This window comes from Aspergillus uvarum, assembly GCF_003184745.1.
Source record: "Aspergillus uvarum CBS 121591 unplaced genomic scaffold BO82scaffold_49, whole genome shotgun sequence".
Lineage (NCBI taxonomy): Eukaryota > Fungi > Ascomycota > Eurotiomycetes > Eurotiales > Aspergillaceae > Aspergillus > Aspergillus uvarum.
Genome location: NW_020291346.1, coordinates 203011 through 224620, shown reverse-complemented (window position 1 = coordinate 224620; position 21610 = coordinate 203011). Strand labels below are relative to the sequence as shown.

Sequence of the window (21610 nt, the reverse complement as noted above, 5' to 3'; positions counted from 1 at the left end):
TTTTGGCCCACGCGTAGCGCGTTCCGCGGGGAAACTTCCAGCTTTCAATCTAGGTTAGGGGTGGCGGCCTCAGGCCGAAACTGCTATCAGCAGGCAGCTTCTACAACAATGAACTTGTCTAGACTTGAGCGCAACATGTCCCTTCCAACACATTTTGTTTGGAGAATATTACACATGAGAAAATGAATTGCTTTGCTCAGCTTACACAATCTTCACGAGCGGATGGGAATTACACGCATTGTTCCGCACTACTGATTTGCGCTCTCATCGAAGCTTAGAGAACTTGCGCGGAATGGCCGTAATATTTGACGAAAGGCCAAACCGCTGCGGTTCTAATCCAGCAGCAGGCTCATTCAGAGCCTCTACGCCACCCTGGCCTACCCAGAGCAGCGATGTCTCGGTATATACAAAGGAGATCAAATGCGGATTTGGTTCAATAACCGACTTTGCAAGCCGTCACAAGCATCCCAGCCCCGGCAGCAACCCCGTCAATGATTCTCACTTGACAGCCCTTCTGCCGACCATATGCTCTCACACACCCTTCTCGGACCGCCTCTTCCATGCCTACCATACCGGCGCAACCCATGCAGATCGCGCCCACGGGACGTTGCGAACCTTTAAGAAGTCGCTCAGTTGCTTCGACAAGCCGTCGTCTCACTTCTTGGGGAGGGGTAGTGTGCAGCTCAACGGCGGTCAGCCCTGTAGTCTCAACCCCAGCAAAGTGACTAATGCTGCCGTCGCTCGAATGGCCGAGCATGTCAGCAACGGCGCTGCTAAGCTCCGTCTCCCAGATCTTGCCGGTGGAGATGATGCCGAAAGTTTCCGGCGACAGGGACTTGTGGAAGCCCGGCCCCGATGCGTACTGAAACGAGCTGACCACGGCCAGCGAAGCTAGCACTCCAGCTTCAAAGATGCCCGTCACGTACTTTCGCTTCACTTTCTGCTCCGATGGCACGATGGAGGTGTGTGATTCCTCGATCTTGCGCACCTTTTCCTTTAACATCCCCACGAGAGGGTGAGCTGAGAAGCAACATACGATAAAGCCGTCATATTCGGAAATGATGCGCTCCAGGAACGGCATGCAGTAGAGAGCTGACTTCACCGAGTCCTCGCCCGAGTCAATGCTGGGCACCCCCTCCACCGTGCGGCCGTCCGGAAGAGTGACGGTTTCTGACACCGGGGCTGTGAAGTAGTCGAACTGAGTACCTCCGTGTCCGAGATTATCCAAGAGAGGAATTAGCGCATTGGTCATATGCGACGAGGTATTCGGATTGATAACCAGTATCGAGCATGTGTCCTTGCTTGGGGCGCTCATCTTGTAGAAAAGCAGTGTGGCAAAAATGAGATCAGAGGTCGGGCGCAGATACAATGATGGTATGGACAAAGTATGTTGATGAGTCAAGCTCATCAGAGTTCACCAGATGCCGATAGCGGATTTGTTAGTAATTGTTGCCCAACAGTAGAAGCTGGTAACCCAAAGAGAGGGAACCAAGTCATCATCAAATATGCTTCACATACTATAAACAAAGTATACAATGATGAACAAGCCAGTCAAGATGTTGGTACTGACTCCAAAATTATGGTAGCCGCTGCCGATCGACGAGGAGATATACGATTGCTCGATGATCGGTGATGCCGTCGGACGGGCGGGGTGTGGGTTGCGCCATACTCAACTAGTCAGTCAACTATGGCGGGGAAGGTGACAAATACAGCTCTGATCTCCCTGACACCTGCTTTCATTGTATTTCCTTCATAATTCATCCTTTCTCGACGAGAACCAGTCTCTATCATTCTTCGATAAATTTCCTAATTCCCAGACATTGCATTCCAGGTATTACATTGAGCAACATCGCCCATTGTGAATCCCGGCACAAGCTAACTTGCTCCTAGCTCTACTGTACCCCGCCCAGGTGTTGAACGCTGAGCTATTCGCCGTATATTCCATCATGCCTCTCATCGCACAGAACCCCTTACCCAGGGTCATCCTTGGGTTGATGACATTTGGTCCGGATGAGTCTGCAGGGGCTCGTATCACCTCAGTCGATGAGTTCAACAAGTGTCTCGACCTTTTGCAACAGCAAGGCTTCAATGAGGTTGACACCGCGCGCACATATGTCGCCGGGCAGCAGGAAGCCTTCACTGCTCAGACGAAGTGGAAGGAGCGTGGGTTGACCTTGGCCACCAAGTGGTACCCCGGGCAGCCGGGCTACCACAAGCCACACGTCATTCGTGAGAAACTCGAGCTCTCTCTACAGAACCTGGGCACCGACTGCGTGGACATCTTCTACCTTCATGCCGCCGACCGCTCGGTCCCCTTTACGGAAACCCTGGAGGCTGTCAATCAATTGCACAAGGAGGGAAAATTCGTCGAGCTCGGCTTGAGTAACTTCACTGCCTTCGAGGTCGCAGAGATCGTGACAGTCTGCAACGAGAGAGGCTGGGTACGACCGACCATCTACCAGGCCATGTACAATGCTATTAGTGAGTCGCTTGCTCGGGTTTCTGAACATTTGATACTACCCCATGATACTGACGTGCCTTATCACAGCTCGGTCCATAGAAACCGAATTGGTCCATGCTTGCAAGCGGTATGGCATCGACATTGTGGTGTACAATCCGCTTGCTGGTGGAATCCTGTCTGGAAAGCAAAAGACCCAGGATATTCCCGAAGACGGCAGATACAGCGACAAGTCTTCCATTGGCACGTTGTATCGCAATCGCTACTTCAAGGACGCGACCTTTGATGCCCTGCGGGTTATCGAGCCTGTCGCAGAGAAGCACGGCCTGACATTGCCTGAAATTGCGTTCCGCTGGATTCGCCATCACTCTCTTTTGAACATCAAGGAGGGTGGTCGAGACGGCATTATCGTCGGTGTGAGCAGCATCACACAGCTAGAGAACAATCTCAGAGACATCCAGAAGGGCCCACTGCCCGAGGATGTGGTGGAGGCCCTGGACAAGGCATGGCTGATTGCGAAGCCCACGGCGCCGGATTATTGGCACCTTGACCTGAAGTACACGTATGATACGAAGGAAGCATTGTTCAAGTCGAAGGCAAGGGCCTAAGTGTGGTGCGAGTGATAACAAGTTAACGGAACAAGATGAAGATAATATCAATGAGTCTCAATACATGAAATCACTCCATCCAATCGCAACCTGGTTGTCATAACCTTTCCTACATTTCTGAAACAAAAAAAGGAACCGAAGCCGGGGACGTTATGAGCACAGAAATCTTTGATAAGGAACTGGAAACCTGAAATTGCCAAGCTTTGTGGCTCGATTTATAACTCACATGTGATACAGGCATAACAAGAAAACGCGCAACCTCGCAAGAGGTTAAAGAAGGGAAAAGGAGGGTGGCCGAATTGGCAGTGATACCTTGGTATGGGAGTTGGCTGGTAGTAAAAGTGGCGGAAGGCATGCAGCACGGAGTCAAATCGGAATGAGTTACTGTAGGCTGGTGAAGCAGGTCATCACGAGTCAATCGAGCATCAAAAGATGGGATGCGACTGTTGTTACGGAGTACGGAGTAGATAGATGGAGGATCACATGAACAGCAACCCTTGGAGGGTCTAGAGCATCGATGGCATTCCACCCACCACCCATGCTGCAGCTCGGTCGGTGTTGCATATAGCCGATAGGCTGAGGAGCATATTCGGAAACAGACGCCGTCTGATGTTTTGAATGCGAAGCATTATAGCTCCGTGATTTCTATACAAGTTTCTTTCCACGTCAAGTCCAGCAAAAGCGACTACGTGCAGCATCACGGTTATTTCCGTTATCAACTGGAACAAGATTCCCTCAAAATCCGCTATAGTTGGGCGAACTCTCTGTTCATCGTACACGACTAGACTCCTATTCTGAGCTATCAGGAGTCGATCCTCGCATACTACATGGCCCGAATCTGCTGTAGCCTCAGGTCAGTCCCTTACATGAATCTAGGCCCATGTTCCAAGACTAATCTGGGGAAGGGCGTCTGACAGCACCTCCGCCACATTTCTCAATCACGGCCTCAAGAATCCCCATTATTCAGTCCCGTCGCAAATAACTCCTGGACAATGCGCTTATCACTTCCTTGCGTGACCATTCCATGAAGATACTGTACATACTTCTTATCCGGCTTGCCAGCAGCACTCGACTACAGGATTTTGTCACAAAACTCTAATCAGTCGAACAAACCCCAAAGGAGCCAGACTCAGAGGAATTCGAGGAAGGCAAAGCTGGCTCCCTCTCTCTTGACAAAGATTGTTTCCATTGCTTGCGCGAATAGGTCCTGGCGCTCGTGCTGCCGTGATACCTTGCTACTATGCAGCACGAACTACCGGCAAGCGCCGAACGCAAACGAGTCTCGACAGCCCAAGGAAGACTGCATCAAGGGGCCCGCAGCTCTCCAGGTCCATGGTCTCAGTTGAAAACACCTCAAGCGCTGGAAGAGCCGCATCTAAGCTGGGATCTAGATCCCGTGGTCACACTGATGTCTGCTACCGGGACACGGGGCGAGAAGAAAAAAACCATGTGGGTGGCTTGACAATAGTCCCCTTACCTGCCGCTTGGCCGTAATGGAGGACCAAAGAAAAAAAACTACTTAAATTTGTGATTGACCTGGTCAGGGCGGGTCAAGATTGACTCCGGGTTTTGATCCAAGTCTCAAGCCTATTCGGGCACCCCGGATAAATCATGTCGCTGGTCATTGCTCGCTCAGCTGCTGCACGCAAGCAGAGCCTAACAGTGCTCTCCTCCACAACGCTTACATCGGACGTCGAGAAAAAAGCTACGGTCAGCGTGACGGAGAGGCCTACAGCATCTCTTGGCGATGAGCAGCTTTGTGATGATGCGGTTGAGTCTCAGCGCTTTTGGTTTCAACGGTCCAAGAACTACAACCCAAACGCTATCGCGACGCAACCGTCAGTCTTCGACGACCCAGACCTAGCGGAGGAGTACAAGCCACGGCCAGATTGGGAAAATATACATCGGTTCGACCCGGCAGCACGATGGACGAGAGGCGAAGAAGATGTATCTCCACCTAGGAAGTCGAAAGTATGGGATGGTGTTGGAAGCTAACTCTGGTGCAGAGTGTGGTCAAGAAGCTCGATATCCGCATCATCCTATGGGCTTGTGTGATGATCACAGCGCTGGAACTTGACAGATCCAATATCCGTGTGTACCGCCGCCCTGATATAGCTTGGACACTGTTTGTCGACTCGTTTCTGACTGTACTAGAGCAAGCCAACGCGGATAACTTTCTGAGCGACCTGAATCTTAGCCGCGATGGTCAGTGAGCACCAATTCACACCACGCCGCTGTACTGACTGCTCCTGCCCGAGGTAGATTACAACCTGGGAAATACGGTGTATAGGTTGTGCTATATGCTGAGTGAGATACCGGCGCAAATTATCGGCAAGAAGATCGGTGCAGATCGCTGGATTCCGATTCAGATGATATCGTGGTCTATCGTCGCTACTTGTCAGTTTTGGCTGTCTGGCAGGACGTCTTTTCTAGTAACCAGGGCTTTGATTGGTATCTTGTCGGGAGGATTCACACCCACGGTAAGTGATTTTGAAAGATGGCTAGGTTCGAGCTAGTCGTTCTGACCGGTTCTAGATGTTACTTTACCTGTCATACTTCTATAAGCACCACGAGTTGTCCATACGTCTTGGATTTTGGTACTCAGCTTCTTCGCTGGCCGACATACTGGCGGCCCTCCTGGCATACGGAATCTTGCATCTGGGAGGCCGTGGTGGTCAAGCTGGCTGGCGCTGGCTTTTCTTGATTGATGTCAGTCACGTTCTCCCAAGCCACCGAAGACGGTTACTCATAGGATACAGGGTCTTTTCACTCTAGCATTGGGACTTTTGTCCTTCATCTTCCTGCCTCCTGGACCGACTCAAACTGCAAATTGGGCCCGAGGTAAAGATGGCTGGTTTACAGAACGGTATGTGGTTCTCTCGCCAAGCTTGCGCGATCTCTGAGCACTAAATTAGCTACCTCACAGAGAAGAAGTTATCATGGTCAATCGCATATTGCGCGAGGATCCAAGTAAGGGCTCAATGCACAATAGGCAGCCTTTAACAGCGAAGCTGGTATGGCTTAGCTTCAGCGATTTCGATCTGTGGCCGCTGTACATTGTCGGGATCATGTTCTTGACCCCCTGGAGTGAGTGAACCTACTTTGATCCTTACTTCGCCTGTCAAAAGAAAGTCCAAGCTGACAGAATGTGAGCAGCAACGGTCTCGCAGTACTTCACTCTGCAACTGAAAGACTTCGGGTTTGATACATTCAACTCCATTCTTTTGTCCATGCCATACAGCGTGCGTGCGAGATCCAATGATTGATTGTTAAAGTACCGGTGGTGGGATGCTGATCTGCTACCCTAGGTCTTCATGATCATCACACGAATCATTCTTACGTATGCGGGCGAGTATTTTGAGTCACTATCATGGATGGGACTCATAGCCCAGGTCTGGAGTCTGCCGATGTTGATCTATATGAATGCGGTGGACCTCAGCCAGACGAACAAGTGGGTGGTGTGGACTGTCCTCACCCTCTTTCTCAGCCTTCCGAGCGGTGAGTGCATGTCCGCCGCCGACACATCACTATAATTGCTGATCAATCATTTATGCAGCTCACGCACTCCAAGCGGGGTGGATTTCTCGCAACTCGAATAGCGTGAGAACTCGGGCCATTGCGGCTGCGATCTATAATATGTCTGTTCAGCTGTCTGCCATCATAGCCTCAAACATATACACCGATGGTCAGTGCCGATCACTTGTGACACATCTCGAAAGCATTCCTGACTGACTATGAATGCGTTTGTTGTGCGTAGGGGATGCACCGCGCTACATCACAGGGAACCGAGTACTTCTGATACTTGTGGGCGTCAACATCATACTCTACATTGCTACTAAGGCTTACTACATGCTGCGGAATCATGAGCGAGACCGGCGTTGGAACTTGATGACCGAGGAGCAGAAGCTTGACTATGTCGCAACGACCAATGATGATGGAAACAAGCGAATGGATTTCCGGTTTGCGCATTGATATGTGGGGAGGAACTGCAACATGGGTCAATGTTATGAGGTTTGGATGGTACAAGTCTACAGCTGTGGGAAGCAGGAGGCATCGGAGTGCCGTAATAACAATCCTACTCAATCATAAATTCAGATGGACAGTATGCACTCTGTCTTGAGGTGTACGGAGTACAAGCCCGAAGACCCAATCCGGCGATTCGGCGGGGAACCGTGGACGGAAAAGCTGGAGACTCGCTCCGAGTCCCCACACGTGACTAGCCGGAACCGAATTAGCGCTGCACCGGCGCTGATTTCCAACTTGTCGTTGAGTAAGGCGGTGAAGTTTTATTTAGTGGTCCCTGACTCGAAATGGAATAGACCAGTTGAACTACCTTAACGGATAGTCCCTCCCACCCATCGTGACATCCTGGTACTTACTCCGTACTCTTCTTGCCTTGCCTCTTTCTTTCTTTCTCTCTTTCTTTCTCTTCTCCCTCCCTCCCTTACAGCAGTCCCTCTTTCATTTTTCTTGGGGCTTGGCTCGTTCCTCCTCCCTTCCACCTTACTGTCCTAGTCCAGACGTCCCCACAATTGTATTACACGGACGACTTTCGCAAACGTGGCCGCAGCGCAGCGGTCCGAAGTACTTCCCCCCCGGAGATATCCTATACATACGAGGCTGTATGCCTTGCCCTCAAGACCTCATCATCCGCTTCTGTCCGCAGGCAACTGACCCACTGGGGCTGCAATTCTTCCTTCGCTAGGCCCCCACGTGAACGTTGGGCTTTAAACCTTCGGCAGTCCCTCCAATCTATCCTTCCGTCCACCTGAGCTGCCTGTCGTTCCATCGGCCGATTGCGCGGCTTATCCGCCCACCTTCATCCCATCCCACTTTCCGACGCACGCTTCGTCATAGTCTCCCCGGCCCATACATAATAGAGACAAGGAGCAGGCTTCCAAATCTCATTGTCGCTTCTGTTGCGTTCCTCCCTAAACACTCTTGTTTACATCCTTGATCCAGAAAATCCGCACAAGGTGGCTACAGATAGTGTGCGATTAACGGGTGTTGGAGAAGCCTGGGATCCGGATCCGGCCCTTGCCTTCCACGAATCGGACGATGAAATGTCTATGAACCGTCCTGTCATGCACCGACCCGCTGACGGCCGCGCCCAACAACCGCTGCTCAAGGATGAGCGTCGCGGACGGCTGTCGAATGCCAGCCTGGGCAATGGTGATGCAGAAGGCAGGCCTATGCTTCACCATTCCCGGCGGCCGACCATCCGCGGCAGTAGTCCCGAGCACACCGCGGAGCAGGCGACGCGCCAAAAGTACTTGATTGCCTCGGGGTTTCTGCTTCTGAGCCTGGCTAGTTTTGTGGTTCAGACCGAGACCGCGGTATACATTCAGCACGAGCTGCACTGGGACAAACCATATTGTATGCTGTGAGTTCGGAGTACTTGATCGCCTTGCTCACCTTCGATACTTTCATTCTAGGGGCTAACCTTTCTCCGCGCTATCTAGCTATCTCACACATGGTTCGTGGGCGCTGCTGTGGCCGTTCCAGCTCCTTATCCTCCGCTTGCAGAAACGCAAACTGTCCTGGGCGGCGTTCTGGCGCCGGCATGTCTACATCCTGCGCACGACAGCAAAAATGGTGGAGACCCAGGATGTACACCTCACGTCTCGTGATTCTCAACGATCGCCTATCCCGTACATGCTCCGAACAACGGCGTTTGTCACCACCGCTCTCACAATCGCCGGAGGCTCCTGGTACGTTGCAGTCAACATGACCACACCGAGCGACCTGACCGCTATCTACAACTGCTCCGCCTTCTTCGCGTATGCCTTCTCGATCCCCCTCCTCAAGGACAAACTGCGGGCCGACAAGATCATCGCGGTCGTGGTGGCCATCGTCGGGGTGCTCGTGGTGGCATACGGGGATCGCGACGACGGCAAGAAAGGCAAAGCGCACGACGAAGCCGAAAACCGGTTGCTGGGCAATATCATCATAGGTATCGGCAGTGTGCTGTACGGTTTGTACGAGGTCTTGTACAAGCGGTTCGCGTGTCCCCCGGAGGGTACCAGCGCCGGACGCAGCATGATCTTCGCGAACACCTTTGGCAGCCTCATCGGATGCTTCACGCTCCTTGTTCTGTGGATCCCCTTGCCCTTTCTGCACATCATTGGTCTGGAAACCTTTCGCTGGCCGACCGGAGAAGCGGCCTGGATGCTTCTGATCTCCGTCCTTGCCAATGCCAGTAAGTCAAGACCGATCAAGCCACCATGAACTGGGGGTTGGAATTGAAACTAATACCATTTGTCTGTTATAGCATTCTCCGGCTCCTTCCTTGTCCTGATCTCCCTAACCTCGCCCGTCCTCTCCTCCGTAGCCGCCTTGTTGACCATCTTCCTCGTGGCGATCGTCGACTGGCTGCGTACTGGCCAACCCCTGTCCCTGGCCTCCATCATCGGCGGAGTCCTCATCATCGTGGCCTTCTTCCTCCTTAGCTGGAGTACCTACCGCGAGATGAACGAAGAGCGCAAGAAGGTCCTCGCCAACGAGCAGACCGAGTCCGACTCCGATGACTGAAAAGATTACAGCCTCTTATAATAACCAAAGGGACATCCCGGCGGCTGCGCCTCACTATCCAACCATTTATATATTCCATCGATCCATTTGCCTTTCCGCTGGTAGAGACGGGCCTCTGGTTTTTCCCTCGTGTGTCATGTCCCTGCTATCTCATGGACCTCTGTTATATCTTCGAGTGTGCTCATGGTTGCGTGACCATACTCAGTCACACATTTTTTTTGACACTGTCTTCTGTATCGGTCCTACGTTCCCTTCCCTTCCCTTCCTTCTGTATTCTTGGGAATATAGAGGCCTGTGTCCTGCATGTTTGAGGAGTTTTCTTTTTCCATTTTCTTTCGTTTGCGGTTGGTCCACTTGGTAGAAGATATATACACCACATAGACTTAGACAAAGGCCTTTCTGTGCAGATTTGGTTCCACTACTCGGGTTGATCTTGTGTGTCACATTTCTGTAAGATTGTAACAGGAAGAGAAAAGCTTCTGAATCGATTACCCTGAGAAGTGTTCTTGGTTCCGCGAACACCTTCTGTTTGTGAGATCTACAATGTCTGGCTTTCGAGCATAGCACGAAAGTGGGTGCATTACAATACAGCAAGCTTGAGTACAAATGGATGGGCATGCATCCGTCTTGATAGAAAATAGCAAACACCCGGTTCTGGAAAGTATGTATATATAACTGCAGAGTATGAGCGTAGAAGATCGATATAGAGATAATAAAAAAAAAGGATCTGGCTTGAAGAGAGGGTGCGACGCGACGCGACAAGCCTCGCAATGTTTCAGAATAGATTCCCAGTGGGATCAGAAGATGGCGGGCTGAGCACTTGGAAAAGTAGGTGGATAGGTATGGATGCATATATGTACTGGTTACGTGGTTTGAAAGTGGTAAACTACCTAGACACCTTTTTTTTTATCTAGGACCGAGTTTGGCGAGGGCACGTGCACCCTGTTCCTCCCATTCTTGCTTGGTGACCCACATATCCTCCTTGTCGGCGATCTGGAAACAAGACACACAGGGGTTAGCGGGACAGGCACGGACACATCTAAGGGGTGGGTGCATTGCGTACCAGGTTGGCCAGCACGGCACCTCCAAGGAAGACCATGTGTCTTCGTCGGGGCGGGTCTTCGATGCGGACCTTGAATTTCTATAGGAACCACGTTAGCTTAAACATAGAGCGCAGATGGAGGGCTTTTCGGGGCAGAAAGCGCATACGTTGAGTCGCTCCGGGTTTCCTTGCAGTACTCGGGTGAGCCACAGTTGCTTGAGCTCCTTCTCCAGACGCGAGGGCAGGCCGGGGTACATGCTGCTTCCGCCACTGAGCACGATGGCCTTGTAGAGACTGGAGCGCACGTCGACATCGGCGCCCTGGATGGTGTTGAACAGCAGCTCGGCGATACCGGGTTGGTCGACGTCGACCAAGTGCGGCTGGAAGAGACACTCGGGGGCTTCGAACCGCTCGCTGCCCACGCGGATGACACGGCCGTCGGGCAGGGTGTAGGACTCGACCAGGACCGTCGTATCTTCCGAGAGCTTCTTATCCAGCTCCAGGTCGTAGGAGACGTAGCACAGCTTCTCCTTGATCTGGCGCACGGTCTCGAAGTCGGCCGTGCGGTTGAGGGCATACCCGCGGCGGAGAAGAAGGGCGATGAGGTTGCGGGTGACGTCGCGACCAGCAACGTCCAGTCGGCGGATGTGATGATTCAGGACGGTGGATTCATAGACGGGGATAATGTGGGTGACACCGTCTCCGGAATCGACGACGACACCGCTGCTGAGACCTGCGATTCGCCGAAAGAGAGCATGGAGCTTAGTCGGTGACCTAGTTGGTTTTCAAGAGCACTGGCGACACTTACCCTGAGCGTACAGCGCAAGGACGGCCTGGATAGCGACGTATACACCACCGAAGTTGTAGCCTTCCAGCATCACCTCGGCCATCTGCTCCCGGTTCTTCAGGGGGTTCATGGGGGGTTCGGTGAGGAGGATCTTGCGGCCGGTGGGGTCGATCTTCATCTTCTCGTAGAACGTGTAGTTCCATAGGTGTTGCATGTCATCCCATCTCTTGACAATTCCATTCTCCATCTAGTAAGACCGGCCAGGAAACCATTCCGGCCCAACGTTAACATGTCTGCTGGATTGTGCCGGAAGCGGGGGAGACGGTGATTCAGAACCAGCGAGAGTATAGACATACGGGATAGGTGATTTGGAGCATTGATCTGGCGGCAGCAGCTTCATCGCCGCACATGATATCCTTGACGACAATGTCGCCTGCTTGCTCTTCCGTCCGCAGTATGGGGCGCCCCACTATCGAGGGGAACTGGTGCTCGGGGAAGTTCTGCAGGAAGACGCAAGCGTTAATGAAAGAACGAAATTGACGAGACCAAAACGAAAGAGACCAACCTGCGCAGCATATCCGACTTTGAGGAAACCCGTTCCTCCATCGAGCACTGTTTGGGTGAATTGTTGTGGTTAGCTGAAGGGAACGCGGGAGGTACGGAGAGATCCCGGGCAAGGAGAGGAGAGACTGGCGGAGAGAGTAAGGGGGGAGGAGGGGGGGTGAGGGGTCCAGGTGGGAGGCGCGCAACGTACCAATAGGCATATCAGCCATGGTGATAGTGAGATTGAGCGACCGGGAAAAAGGAAAAAGAAAGGCGATTGATCAGAAAGCGGGTGAAGGGGAAAGGGAACGAGGGAGTATGGAGATGACGTCCAGAAGGCAGGTAGGCAGTAAGTTAGTCGGAGACGCAGCAACAACAGCAGCCGCAGCAGCAGTGGAAGACCAGGTCGCCCGTCCGGAGCGGCACTGCTTCGGTGGGGCCTGCCGGGCGGTCAGTCACGAGTTGCTGCCTGAGGCTGTGAGGATGTATTGCTGTCTATCCTATAACTAAGCCATCAGTCTCATATGCTTGTTCTCTATAAGTATATACATGCTATAAAAATAGAATTCTATGCTCTAAGCCGAAACTACTCGGGAGCACACAACAGTCTCGCTGCGTCCCATGAAGAGACTAGTCCCAATGATCATCAGAAACCCTCCATACTTCAAATCATAAAGACTGTGACCTTTAGAAACCGAGGCTAGTCAAGAATCAATTTGAGACTGAAAAACCAAACCTCAGCGTGATGCGTACAATGGAATATACGACTGAATAAAAGTGCAATGGTCATTTGCCAATATCTCCGCCTCCCGACATCGGGCCCGGCCGGTTATCGTCTGTCGCCCGAGATACGCAGGGACAGTACAGTCCTACTTCCAGACCATACAAGATAAAACCCAACCATCACTCGCCATTCCTTTCACATTGAGCGAGTGCAATCCCTGCTCAAGAGGTCTCAGTATACCTTACACAAACACCATGCCTCAAATCGGTTGGGTCCGTGCCATACCATTTCCCCTTCCCTGCCCCCGTCCTCATATCCCAAACAAAACCACCAAGCGTCACATACTGAGATCCCCCCGCCCCAACAGTATGGCCTCGGCTCCATGGGCCTGGCCATGGCCAGTAACCTCCAAAAGCACCTTGCCAGCAAGAGAGCCCTGAATTTGATCTACTCGAATCGGACAATGGCTCGCGGAGACCCCCTCAGGGCACTGGGCGGGACCCCGGAGTCGAGTTTCACCAAGCTTGTCGCCCAGTGTGGCATCATATTCACCATGGTATGTCTATTTCTCCTCCTTGCTCGAAACACCTTACTGGGACTTCATTACAGCGCGGTGTCGAAGAGAAATGATCGAACTAACTATGTGAAAAGGTCTCCAACGACGCCGTCCTCCAACAACTCATCTCCTCAGCCACGGGGTCGGGCATCTCCCTGCGCGACAAGATCTTCGTGGACTGTTCGACCGTCCACCCGACCACGGTCGGTCTGACCGTGGCCACGCTCAAGGAGAAAGAGGCGTCGTTCCTGGCGGCGCCCGTCTTCGGCGGCAACCCCATCGCGGCCGACGGCAAGCTCGTCTTCGCCATTGGCGGGCCGAAGCGAGCATCCGAAGCAGTAAAGCCGTTGATCCAGGACGTGATGGGACGGAAGGTCATCGACTGTGGCGAGGATGCTACGCGAGCCTCGCTGTTGAAGATCGCTGGGTGAGCACCTTTACATTTCCCACTCCGCTTTTTGTTTTTGCCCGTTTCCATGCGAAGATGGAAGGAGTGCTAATCATGGGCGGTGCATCCCACCCAAACTAGCAATATTGTCACCGTCAATATGATGGAAGCCGTCGGCGAAGCGCAGGTCTTCGCTGAACGCACGGGCCTGGGAACTGGGCCGATGGAGGAGCTCATCGGGGAAGCCTTTGGCCCCGTCGCTGGTGGATATTCTAAGAGGTTGGCTGGTCCTTCTTTTCCCACTGCTCAGCTGATGAATATACCCTTTTAACATGCGCTAGGTTAACGACGGGCGTGTACGCGCCTCCGCTGGGCTCACGGCCTGGATTTGGAGTGTCCTTGGCTATCAAAGATGCCAAACATGCTTTTGCGATGGCCGAGGAGAGCAAGGTTGAGCTCCCGGGCTTGAAAGTGGCTTGTGACAACATGGAGGCTGCCAGGGAGTATGCGGGTGAATGCTTAGATAGCAGCTCCATGTATGGTGTTCTACGGCAGAAGGCGGGATTGCCATTCTGGAATGAGAAGAGCAGGCAGGGCAACTCGTCATGACCGAACAAACTGCTTCTTCAATCACTCTGCATGTACTAAGCCAATCCCGGGGATTCCGGCATTAGGATGTCTGTGAATTTGTCATTTGGAAGAGTGATACACATAATATCCAACGCCGTTCTATGACTCAAAATCATGAAATATGTCAAGCACCGTGTCTTTCGTTTTCAGGACATGCCTTAATGCATTGGCAGCTTTGAGTTGACCAAGTCAAAAGTCGAAAATCTGGAAGCAATTATCCATGGATAAGGTGTATTTTCAGGCGGATCATTGCGCATGACATGGGTCCAAATGAGAGAACAAAACGTTAGGCATGACTGAGGCCACAGATCACCAAACTTAAAACCATGGTTAGGTTCACTCAAGTCTACTACCATTTATATGATTTGTACTATTACCGGCGAGCGGCTTTCATTTAATCTTGGTTGTATCGACCAGCGAAGGGTATGCTTCCGCAAACGCCGGGCCGAGGGACCAATTGCTAAGGTTTCGGAAATGTCTTTCGAAGACAGGATTGATGATCAGATCGTCACCATCACCAGTAGACAGAAGACAATCTGTTGCTTCGTATGGCCAATTGACCGACAGAGTCCGTGTGAAGGGTATGAACCAATTCTCGAACGGATAGTCTCGATATGTCATCACCAGGCGATCCCGCATGCGCGGCCAAGGCAAGTAGTCAATCCAAGCCGGATGCGGAGTGAGCAGCTGCGATGGACGGGGGGTCAGCCATTCCGGCAATCGCTCGTAATTCTCTTGAGTTGGATATATTTGCCATCGCATTAGGAGGAACATCAGGAGAAGAACACAAACTTGTTCCGGCAGTGTTGCGATATCCGGGAATGTGCGCAGAATGTCGGTGAACACTTTCGACAAAGGATGTGAGTACACACTCCGTTCTGGATTAAGCAAGGACGATACGCTAGGATATGACGGGCCAACAAGATTCTGTTTCGGTACACCCTTTGCTGCCTCTTGCTGACGATGATGTAAGAAGTCCATGAGGATGGCGTCTAGTGTACAGGTCGGAGCGATGTTCCGGATTGGAGTCAAGTGCGCGGGCAAGGACAGCGATTGTTCCGTCGTCGCACCCGCAGGCAAAGGTGCTGGATACGTCGAGGCTGTGCTCGCAGGGGCTGGTCTCGGTGCCTCGGAGCAACGACGGAATCCATCCACCTTGGGCACCTGTTGTGATGTATCGAGCAAGAAATTGAATCCCATCCGCTCATCCGTACCGCCGAAGTCGAGGCCATGGGCTAAATTATGCCGCTGGTAATCAAATGCGATGCGAAACGAAGCCGGACCAGCGGCCGTTAAACTCCGCCGACCTGCAGTGGGCGAGAACGTAAGGGGTGTGGAGGAAGGGGGCTGCGTGCCCGCGGATTTAGTATATGAGGAGTCGGTCGGGGCCGACGGTTGGGTGTTTGAAGGAAAATGGCCATTGTCTGAGAAACACGACGTCACGGAGATCGAGGGCATGGGTTTGGCGCTTGTGGAAGCGGCTGCCGACGCTAAAAGATCTCGAACATGTTTGAGGTAAGTATATCTGCCCCAAGGTTTGTCGAAGCAAACTAGACAACAGATGTGACCTACCAGACTTTGCCTGGTCTCCCAACAGGGGTTGTATAATCTCGAGGACTGCTTTCAACCCCTGCTTGAGTTCTCTGTTCTCCACCTGAACGGCTTCATTTTGCTTCAGAGCAGCCTGAAGATCTAAGTACGGTTTCTGCGATGAAAGATCGCGGACCTGCTGTTCGAGCAAGTCGATATGAGCCTTCGTGCGCTCACGAATTGCGCGCTGGGCCTGGCGATCATTGGCTCGCTTCTTAGCTAGTTGTTCCGGGGTAAGATTGGCGACACCCCGGGCGGAATTGCTGTTCAGCTTGCGTTTCCGGCCCGCAACCGCCGTCGCCGCGCCTCCAGCATCAGGCGCGGGCGTATCTGCATCGGCGGAGACCAATGCAGACGGGGTGGGGGAGTCCTCGACTTTCACCACCGAGTTCGAATCGGAAATTGCAGCAATAGAGGTGACAGGGTGACCGGGCACCAGCGAGGATGTGGATGATGGGGATGTTTCCTCGAGGCCTGGCGGCCGAGCCAAATCATTGAGAGGCGGTAGGCGGGAGGCCATGGCCGAACGCTACCCAGCCATTCAACACGGGCAGGACGTGAGATTCGACGAGTTGTAGAGAAAGTTTGACAAGGAATTATTGTTTCATCCAATGCTGGAAATATGTGACGTTTAAAGGGACTGACTGGTGGATATGGCTTTAATCAAACGATAATGAGACATGCATGAGTGCATGCTCGAGATGATCGGGGAAGGTGGAAATATTAATGATGGGGGGAAAGAGGAAGGGAAAGCGGACGGAGGGTCCCGAAGGCGCAGGAAGGAATCGACTGGGTCTGGTTGGTTCCAGCAGTGGGAGCAGTGGGTATTGACCCCCCCCCAAAAGTCAATCATTAGCACCACTGCGTACCACTGCGTACCACTGCGCACCACGTTTTGCCTTCATGTTGTCAATTGCCATTCGTCTCTTCAGCTTTTGACAAGATGGCGGTGCAGAATCAAGAACTATGGTTCCACGGGGACAGAGTTCGATAGCGTGGCGTTCGGCATGTTCTAGCTGCGCAAACAAAGCATGCCCAGGGTTGAGCAGTCAATGTGCACATCATCGACAGCATTCTGGCCATTGTTCGGCCATTGTTCTTCCCATCCGTCTCCGTCAGTCTCGAGTCTCAAGGGAGCCGTTCTCATTGGTCTTCAATCTGACAGAAGGATTAACGCCCAAGCCAAACGGGAAGCAAAGTTCGCAGATCCCCTTTTTGTTTCTCCGAAGTTGTTGTAGTCATGATCCACCGAAACGTACAATGTGCACGAAAACTAAGACAGGTAGTAATACACCCCGCGCACCTCGTCGAAGACGTTGGAAACGCGGTACGCACAGACGAGGAAAGTAAGGATAAAAAAAAGCAAGGCAAGATAGACGTCGCTGTCTCATAAACACCGTACATTACATAAGACCTCCCCTTGAGGTCCTCGTGAGTATATAAAGCCCAGGGGTAAAAAAGGCAAGCAGAAACTGTGAAAGGTGTGCACAAATGCAATAAGGAAAGGGTGCTGTTTTAATCTACTGAATCATGTGCCCCATTTTTGAAATCTGTCATCCAATTGATTAGCATTGGGATACTTCTCGACGGCCAAGGTGCATAAAGGAAAATCCCCACAGTATGGGTGAGAGGAAAAGGGGGAAGAAAAAAGTACGTACCTTTGTCCTAAGATATCCCTCCACCTCTGTACTCGTAATACCGGCCTTTCCGCCCGATCTCCATGCCAAGGGAATCATTGGCACGCGCTCCTTAACAACGACCTCGCGGTTGGGACCCTCAACTGCGCGCACCTTATCAGGGTTGTTCGTGAGGAGTCGGATACCGTGGGGATTGGCATCTTCTCCCAGGCCAAGGTCGACAAGGATGGCGGTAGCTAGACCATAGCTTCGAGCATCGGCCGGGTGTCGCAACAGGAGATTGGCCTCGACGGTATCTGATCCGAGATCCTGCAAGTTGTACGCTTTGAGCTTCTCGCCGAGGCCAATTCCTCGTCCTTCTTGCCGGAGGTAGACAATCACACCACCAGAAGCGTTCGAAGCGACGGGTACTGACTGCTGTGATGCGAGTTCGGACAAAGCTTCCATGGGGAATGACATGAGTCTTGCTGCCTCATCAAGTTGTTCACCGCAATCGCAACGTGCAGACCAGGCGGTCTCCCCGGTGTAGCATTCTGAATGGATTCGCACAAGTGGCGCTTGACTCGGGGTACTCTCATCGGCCTTTTGTGTGTCTTCCGCTCCCTCAGCGTTCCCTTCCTCATACCAGCTGCTAACCCGACCAGGGTGGAGTTTGCCGACATAAGCACCACGAATCATGCGATCCATTTCGGTCTCTCCAGGTCGAACTTTGTCCAAGCTCCGGCTGCGGATTGTGTTGCCAAAGACAATTGCCAAATGTTCTTTGTTATCCAGGTCGTTATGGTAGAGGTGAAGAAACATCTCCGCGCCCGTGGTCGTCGGGATACGGGCACGAACAATGCATTCGACATCGGGTAGGCGCGAGAGGAGTTTCGGCGGCTTGGAACTGGTAGGTTGCTGTGCTTGTTGGAGCAATTGCGCCGGATTGAATGTTCCACCTGGGGTTGCTGGCGGGGTAAAGGACGGGGAGAGAAGAGAGGCTGGCACAGCGGGGGTCATATCTCCCCGGTCACTGTCGGTCACACTGACCGCATCGCCACGGAGTTCATCTATCCTACTATTCGAGGCAACTTGATCCAACCCAAGTGAGAGCTGTTCAATGGGATTGGAAGTAGCGGATTGCGCCCCAAAAGTTGGTGAGGCGTGAGACGGTAAATTTGACATGGCGGGGAATGACGAATCGTGAAGGTGGACGAGAGAAGGAAGGTGTGAGCTCTAGTGAAGAGAGAGAACAAGGTAAATCAATTCAATCCTAGAGTTGGAAGGTGTACATGTGATTCAGCAGTTGAGTTGCGACAAGAGGAACATAGCCAGGTAGGATGCTAGAAAAGGGGAGATGACTGTATGATCATAGATGTCCATCGTGGACTGCTATCTCGGCGCTGCGTTACTCTAGTCTCGGCCCCTCGGAATTGCGGCGGCTTCGGCGACGGGCGGGGAATCTCAATGACTAAGCTATCATTAATCAGCATGACGCGATCTGTAGTCAGATAGTGGCAGGTCACTAACGTTTAAGAGTTTGCATCCATGTTTGTTTCAGAAACGCGCCACACCTCACCGTGATTCTGCAGGCAGTATCAAAGCATGACCACCTCAGTCTAATTTATGTTTAGTCCATTGGGATGAATTGCAAGTGATCTGAGAGAGGGAGGATGCAAACACAGCAAACACATCAATCAGGCTTTCCATTAACTGTACCTAGTAGCGTATGTGATGCTGACTAGACACTGGGGCTAAGCCTATTTGGCTCAAATCTGATCGAGTAGATTCCATCCATTCTGCTTTGTTCATTTGTTCTTGCTCCACAGTATCCTTTGCCCGCTACCTAGTATAGAATGATTTATCCCAAACGACAAAGAGATGGAGGAGAAGCAAGTTGAAAACTGAAAAAATTGAAAAGAACGTCCAACTCCCTGCAAAGTCATAAAACTCCATCAAATCATAAAAAGCCTAGCTAAACAATGGGTATCAAGTAACCGAACAATCTGGCAGCCGATTTCACCCTTCCTCTCATTGCAATACAAAGATTGTTTCCTGCGCCGTACATCGGAGGCGATTCCGGACTTCTCCCCTTTCTTTTCCTACGTCCTTTCAGGGCCATTCCATCTGGCTTGGCGATTATCGAGGCTTGAGCGCGAGCAAAGGCCTGATAGGAGAGGGAAGGAGACGGGGGCATCACTTTCCGGGAATGTCCAGAACGAAGCGACGGTCAACCTCCATCTCCTTATCATCTTCCTCACCCTCAAACTTGAGGCGATAGACATCCTTCTTAGCACCCATCACCTCGGCACGGTAGAAAGTGGTAGTGTCTGGATACCTTGCCAGGACTTGTTTCCCAAGCGAAAACGAGGGCAATGTTGACCCGATGCGAGGTATCGGGATCAGCGACGCTGCGCCGGTTTTGTATACCGCGCCCTGTTCACCGTTTTCGTTTGGTTCCGGGTCCTGTACATCATACCTTTCGAAGGCACATCGGTCAATCGTTCTGTGGGACTGGACTTAGGGTTGTTGCGTACCGTTTCTTGAGCCCATCCCCGGTGATCCCTTTAATAATGCATTGAATGCCCTCGCCTTCGACACCTTGCTTGTTCTTGTTGTGCTTGAAGACGACTTCCGCCCCCACCACCAGATGCCCGTTTCGTTCGGCTAGCGTGCCCTTCGCGCCCTCGGACCCTTCTTCTACCTTGATCTGTACGATGGGGTGGTCCCGGCCCTCGCGGGCCTGTGAGCTGGAAACACTCGTACTACGCTGAATGCCACCCTTCACGCGGCTGGCTTTGTCCGACAACGAGTTATTGGACGGACCCGGCGAGTCGGTAGCCGAGCCGTCCATCTCATTTCGCTTCTTCCGTGACTTGGAGAGAGATGCAGCTCGGTTCTGCGGCGCCTCGGCTTCTGATGCCTGCCGAAGGGCTGTCAGAAGACCGAGGTTCTTGATCACATCGCTGGGCTCGTCTTGGAGGATAGCTCTTTCCTCCTCGCATAACTTCGCCATCTGCCTGTAAAGGCTGTCCAGTTGATTATGCTCGTTTAAAGTAGGCTCTGTTGAGATCCGTTAGCGCCTGCAAGACTAAAGGCCTCCGCCATCGAGAAAAGGGTAGATGGTGGTCTAGATGCAAGCATGCTTGAACCGAACAACGAAGCAATGGCGCGACCCAATTTCTAGGTATATAACTTTCATTGTACAAGGGAAAAGCAGAACCGCAGAAGATGTGACATTGTTTGTGAATGAGACAATTGCTCATGGAGAAGGGAAATGAATGTGACTTACTCCCGCCCTCTCGGCCGATCCTCTCATTCAGCGTCGCTATTTGCTCGGCCAGGACCTTTTGCTTGTCGTTCTTCTCTTTGGCCTTGCGCAGATCTTGTAGAATCTTGTTCCACATATCAGTCTCCTCATTGGCTGCGAGGCCATTGTCCCTGGGGACTGGAGGGCCTCGAGGCCGATTTCGGGACATAATGCGGAGGGAGGGACTCAGGTCCGCAGCTTTATCTTCGGCCCGCTGCTGACCTTTATTGCTTTGAATTGGGGAGCTCCTACTTGGGGTGGTGTTTAGGGCTGGGCTTGCTATTTTCGTCGCAGTAAGAGTGGTCGTGGTGGTTGTCGACCTGAGCTTGTCTATGTCCAGGGCCTCCCAAGGGAAAGCGGAGACCAGGTCCTTGCGAGCCGAGCTGCGTGTTCCACGCGCTGCGCCCTGTCTCTGATCGTGGGGTCGACCCTCAGAAAGACCGGTCTGAGGAGAGGAAGAGTTCAGGGAAGCAGCAGGCGGCCCTGGAGTTGAACACCTCTGATTCCCGACAGACTGAGGCCGAGGAGATCGTGGCTGATGGATCTGGGAAGCTGAAGCCGGAGCTGCTGGCGATGTTGGCGATGCTGGCGATGCTGGCGATGCTTGTATTGCTTCCACGGCCGCCTCACGGACATTCTCCCCGACGGCGGCGTCATGATCTTGGCGCGTCGTCTGCTTCTTCTTCTTTCGGCTGCGACTGGTCGGCAAACGCTTGGTACTCCATGGCATCCCCTGATTGGTAGAGACCATCACGGACTGGCTCACGTAAGGCACCTAACCAACTAACTCAACTTGGACTTAGACTTAAGTAAACAAAACCTGTCCA

General features: G+C 52.4%; 9 protein-coding genes across 9 annotated transcripts; 4 read left to right on the top strand and 5 right to left on the bottom strand.

Annotated features, from left to right (window-relative positions):
• Positions 1–113: 113 nt before the first annotated feature.
• On the bottom strand, positions 114–1577 carry BO82DRAFT_356755 (aspartate/glutamate racemase family protein). The gene has a single exon (XM_025635822.1). It carries the CDS (start codon positions 1313–1315, stop codon positions 434–436), a length of 882 nt encoding a protein of 293 aa, XP_025489359.1. The 5' UTR covers positions 1316–1577; the 3' UTR covers positions 114–433.
• Positions 1578–1648: 71 nt separating this feature from the next.
• Positions 1649–3319, top strand: BO82DRAFT_139331 (aldo/keto reductase family protein). Its single transcript, XM_025630051.1, has 3 exons — positions 1649–1831; positions 1891–2481; positions 2549–3319. The coding sequence occupies exons 2-3, from the start codon at positions 1947–1949 to the stop codon at positions 3064–3066; spliced, it is 1053 nt and encodes a 350-aa protein (XP_025489358.1). The 5' UTR covers positions 1649–1831; positions 1891–1946; the 3' UTR covers positions 3067–3319.
• Positions 3320–4677: 1358 nt separating this feature from the next.
• BO82DRAFT_434440 (putative MFS transporter) lies at positions 4678–7186 on the top strand (the record flags this gene model as incomplete). The annotated part of the gene is made up of 11 exons (XM_025640945.1): positions 4678–5013; positions 5073–5157; positions 5221–5271; positions 5329–5546; positions 5602–5775; positions 5826–5932; positions 5993–6153; positions 6223–6308; positions 6375–6564; positions 6623–6751; positions 6824–7186. The coding sequence occupies 11 exons, from the start codon at positions 4678–4680 to the stop codon at positions 7036–7038; spliced, it is 1752 nt and encodes a 583-aa protein (XP_025489357.1). The 3' UTR covers positions 7039–7186.
• Positions 7187–7950: 764 nt separating this feature from the next.
• On the top strand, positions 7951–9698 carry BO82DRAFT_139165 (uncharacterized protein). The gene is made up of 3 exons (XM_025630049.1): positions 7951–8449; positions 8529–9265; positions 9338–9698. Exons 1-3 carry the CDS (start codon positions 8130–8132, stop codon positions 9595–9597), a joined length of 1317 nt encoding a protein of 438 aa, XP_025489356.1. The 5' UTR covers positions 7951–8129; the 3' UTR covers positions 9598–9698.
• A 574-nt stretch (positions 9699–10272) lies between these two features.
• Positions 10273–12323, bottom strand: BO82DRAFT_356748 (actin-related protein 2). Its single transcript, XM_025635821.1, has 7 exons — positions 12181–12323; positions 11992–12038; positions 11783–11926; positions 11448–11673; positions 10807–11372; positions 10661–10738; positions 10273–10590 (listed from the first exon to the last, which is right to left on the bottom strand). The coding sequence occupies exons 1-7, from the start codon at positions 12197–12199 to the stop codon at positions 10504–10506; spliced, it is 1167 nt and encodes a 388-aa protein (XP_025489355.1). The 5' UTR covers positions 12200–12323; the 3' UTR covers positions 10273–10503.
• Positions 12324–12709: 386 nt separating this feature from the next.
• On the top strand, positions 12710–14625 carry BO82DRAFT_434437 (NAD(P)-dependent oxidoreductase). The gene is made up of 5 exons (XM_025640944.1): positions 12710–12965; positions 13061–13249; positions 13345–13676; positions 13779–13916; positions 13979–14625. The coding sequence occupies exons 1-5, from the start codon at positions 12948–12950 to the stop codon at positions 14244–14246; spliced, it is 945 nt and encodes a 314-aa protein (XP_025489354.1). The 5' UTR covers positions 12710–12947; the 3' UTR covers positions 14247–14625.
• On the bottom strand, positions 14416–16600 carry BO82DRAFT_139290 (bZIP transcription factor). Its single transcript, XM_025630050.1, has 2 exons — positions 15840–16600; positions 14416–15748 (listed from the first exon to the last, which is right to left on the bottom strand). Exons 1-2 carry the CDS (start codon positions 16375–16377, stop codon positions 14658–14660), a joined length of 1629 nt encoding a protein of 542 aa, XP_025489353.1. The 5' UTR covers positions 16378–16600; the 3' UTR covers positions 14416–14657.
• Positions 16601–17270: 670 nt separating this feature from the next.
• Positions 17271–18886, bottom strand: BO82DRAFT_356745 (GTP cyclohydrolase II). Its single transcript, XM_025635820.1, has 2 exons — positions 17516–18886; positions 17271–17407 (listed from the first exon to the last, which is right to left on the bottom strand). The coding sequence occupies exons 1-2, from the start codon at positions 18491–18493 to the stop codon at positions 17378–17380; spliced, it is 1008 nt and encodes a 335-aa protein (XP_025489352.1). The 5' UTR covers positions 18494–18886; the 3' UTR covers positions 17271–17377.
• Positions 18887–19223: 337 nt separating this feature from the next.
• On the bottom strand, positions 19224–21534 carry BO82DRAFT_315881 (SAGA-associated factor 29 family protein; the record flags this gene model as incomplete). The annotated part of the gene is made up of 4 exons (XM_025632554.1): positions 19224–19952; positions 20011–20536; positions 20766–21318; positions 21403–21534. 4 exons carry the CDS (start codon positions 21532–21534, stop codon positions 19670–19672), a joined length of 1494 nt encoding a protein of 497 aa, XP_025489351.1. The 3' UTR covers positions 19224–19669.
• Between the last annotated feature and the right edge of the window lie 76 nt (positions 21535–21610).

Coding starts and splice junctions, on each gene's coding strand:
- BO82DRAFT_139290 (XM_025630050.1), bottom strand. CDS start 16,377: ATGGCCTCCCGCCTACCGCCTCTCAATGATTTGGCTCGGCCGCCAGGC. Junction 15,749..15,839: donor GGGAGACCAGGCAAAGTCTG/GTAGGTCACATC, acceptor TAGCGTCGGCAG/CCGCTTCCACAAGCGCCAAA.
- BO82DRAFT_356755 (XM_025635822.1), bottom strand. CDS start 1,315: ATGAGCGCCCCAAGCAAGGACACATGCTCGATACTGGTTATCAATCCG.
- BO82DRAFT_356745 (XM_025635820.1), bottom strand. CDS start 18,493: ATGACCCCCGCTGTGCCAGCCTCTCTTCTCTCCCCGTCCTTTACCCCG. Junction 17,408..17,515: donor AGGGATATCTTAGGACAAAG/GTACGTACTTTT, acceptor ATTGGATGACAG/ATTTCAAAAATGGGGCACAT.
- BO82DRAFT_434437 (XM_025640944.1), top strand. Junction 13,677..13,778: donor TCGCTGTTGAAGATCGCTGG/GTGAGCACCTTT, acceptor CACCCAAACTAG/CAATATTGTCACCGTCAATA. Junction 13,917..13,978: donor GCTGGTGGATATTCTAAGAG/GTTGGCTGGTCC, acceptor AACATGCGCTAG/GTTAACGACGGGCGTGTACG.
- BO82DRAFT_139165 (XM_025630049.1), top strand. CDS start 8,130: ATGTCTATGAACCGTCCTGTCATGCACCGACCCGCTGACGGCCGCGCC. Junction 8,450..8,528: donor GACAAACCATATTGTATGCT/GTGAGTTCGGAG, acceptor CGCGCTATCTAG/CTATCTCACACATGGTTCGT. Junction 9,266..9,337: donor CTCCGTCCTTGCCAATGCCA/GTAAGTCAAGAC, acceptor TGTCTGTTATAG/CATTCTCCGGCTCCTTCCTT.
- BO82DRAFT_356748 (XM_025635821.1), bottom strand. Junction 10,739..10,806: donor GAAACCCGGAGCGACTCAAC/GTATGCGCTTTC, acceptor TGGTTCCTATAG/AAATTCAAGGTCCGCATCGA. Junction 10,591..10,660: donor GTGCCGTGCTGGCCAACCTG/GTACGCAATGCA, acceptor TCTTGTTTCCAG/ATCGCCGACAAGGAGGATAT.
- BO82DRAFT_139331 (XM_025630051.1), top strand. CDS start 1,947: ATGCCTCTCATCGCACAGAACCCCTTACCCAGGGTCATCCTTGGGTTG. Junction 2,482..2,548: donor GGCCATGTACAATGCTATTA/GTGAGTCGCTTG, acceptor GCCTTATCACAG/CTCGGTCCATAGAAACCGAA.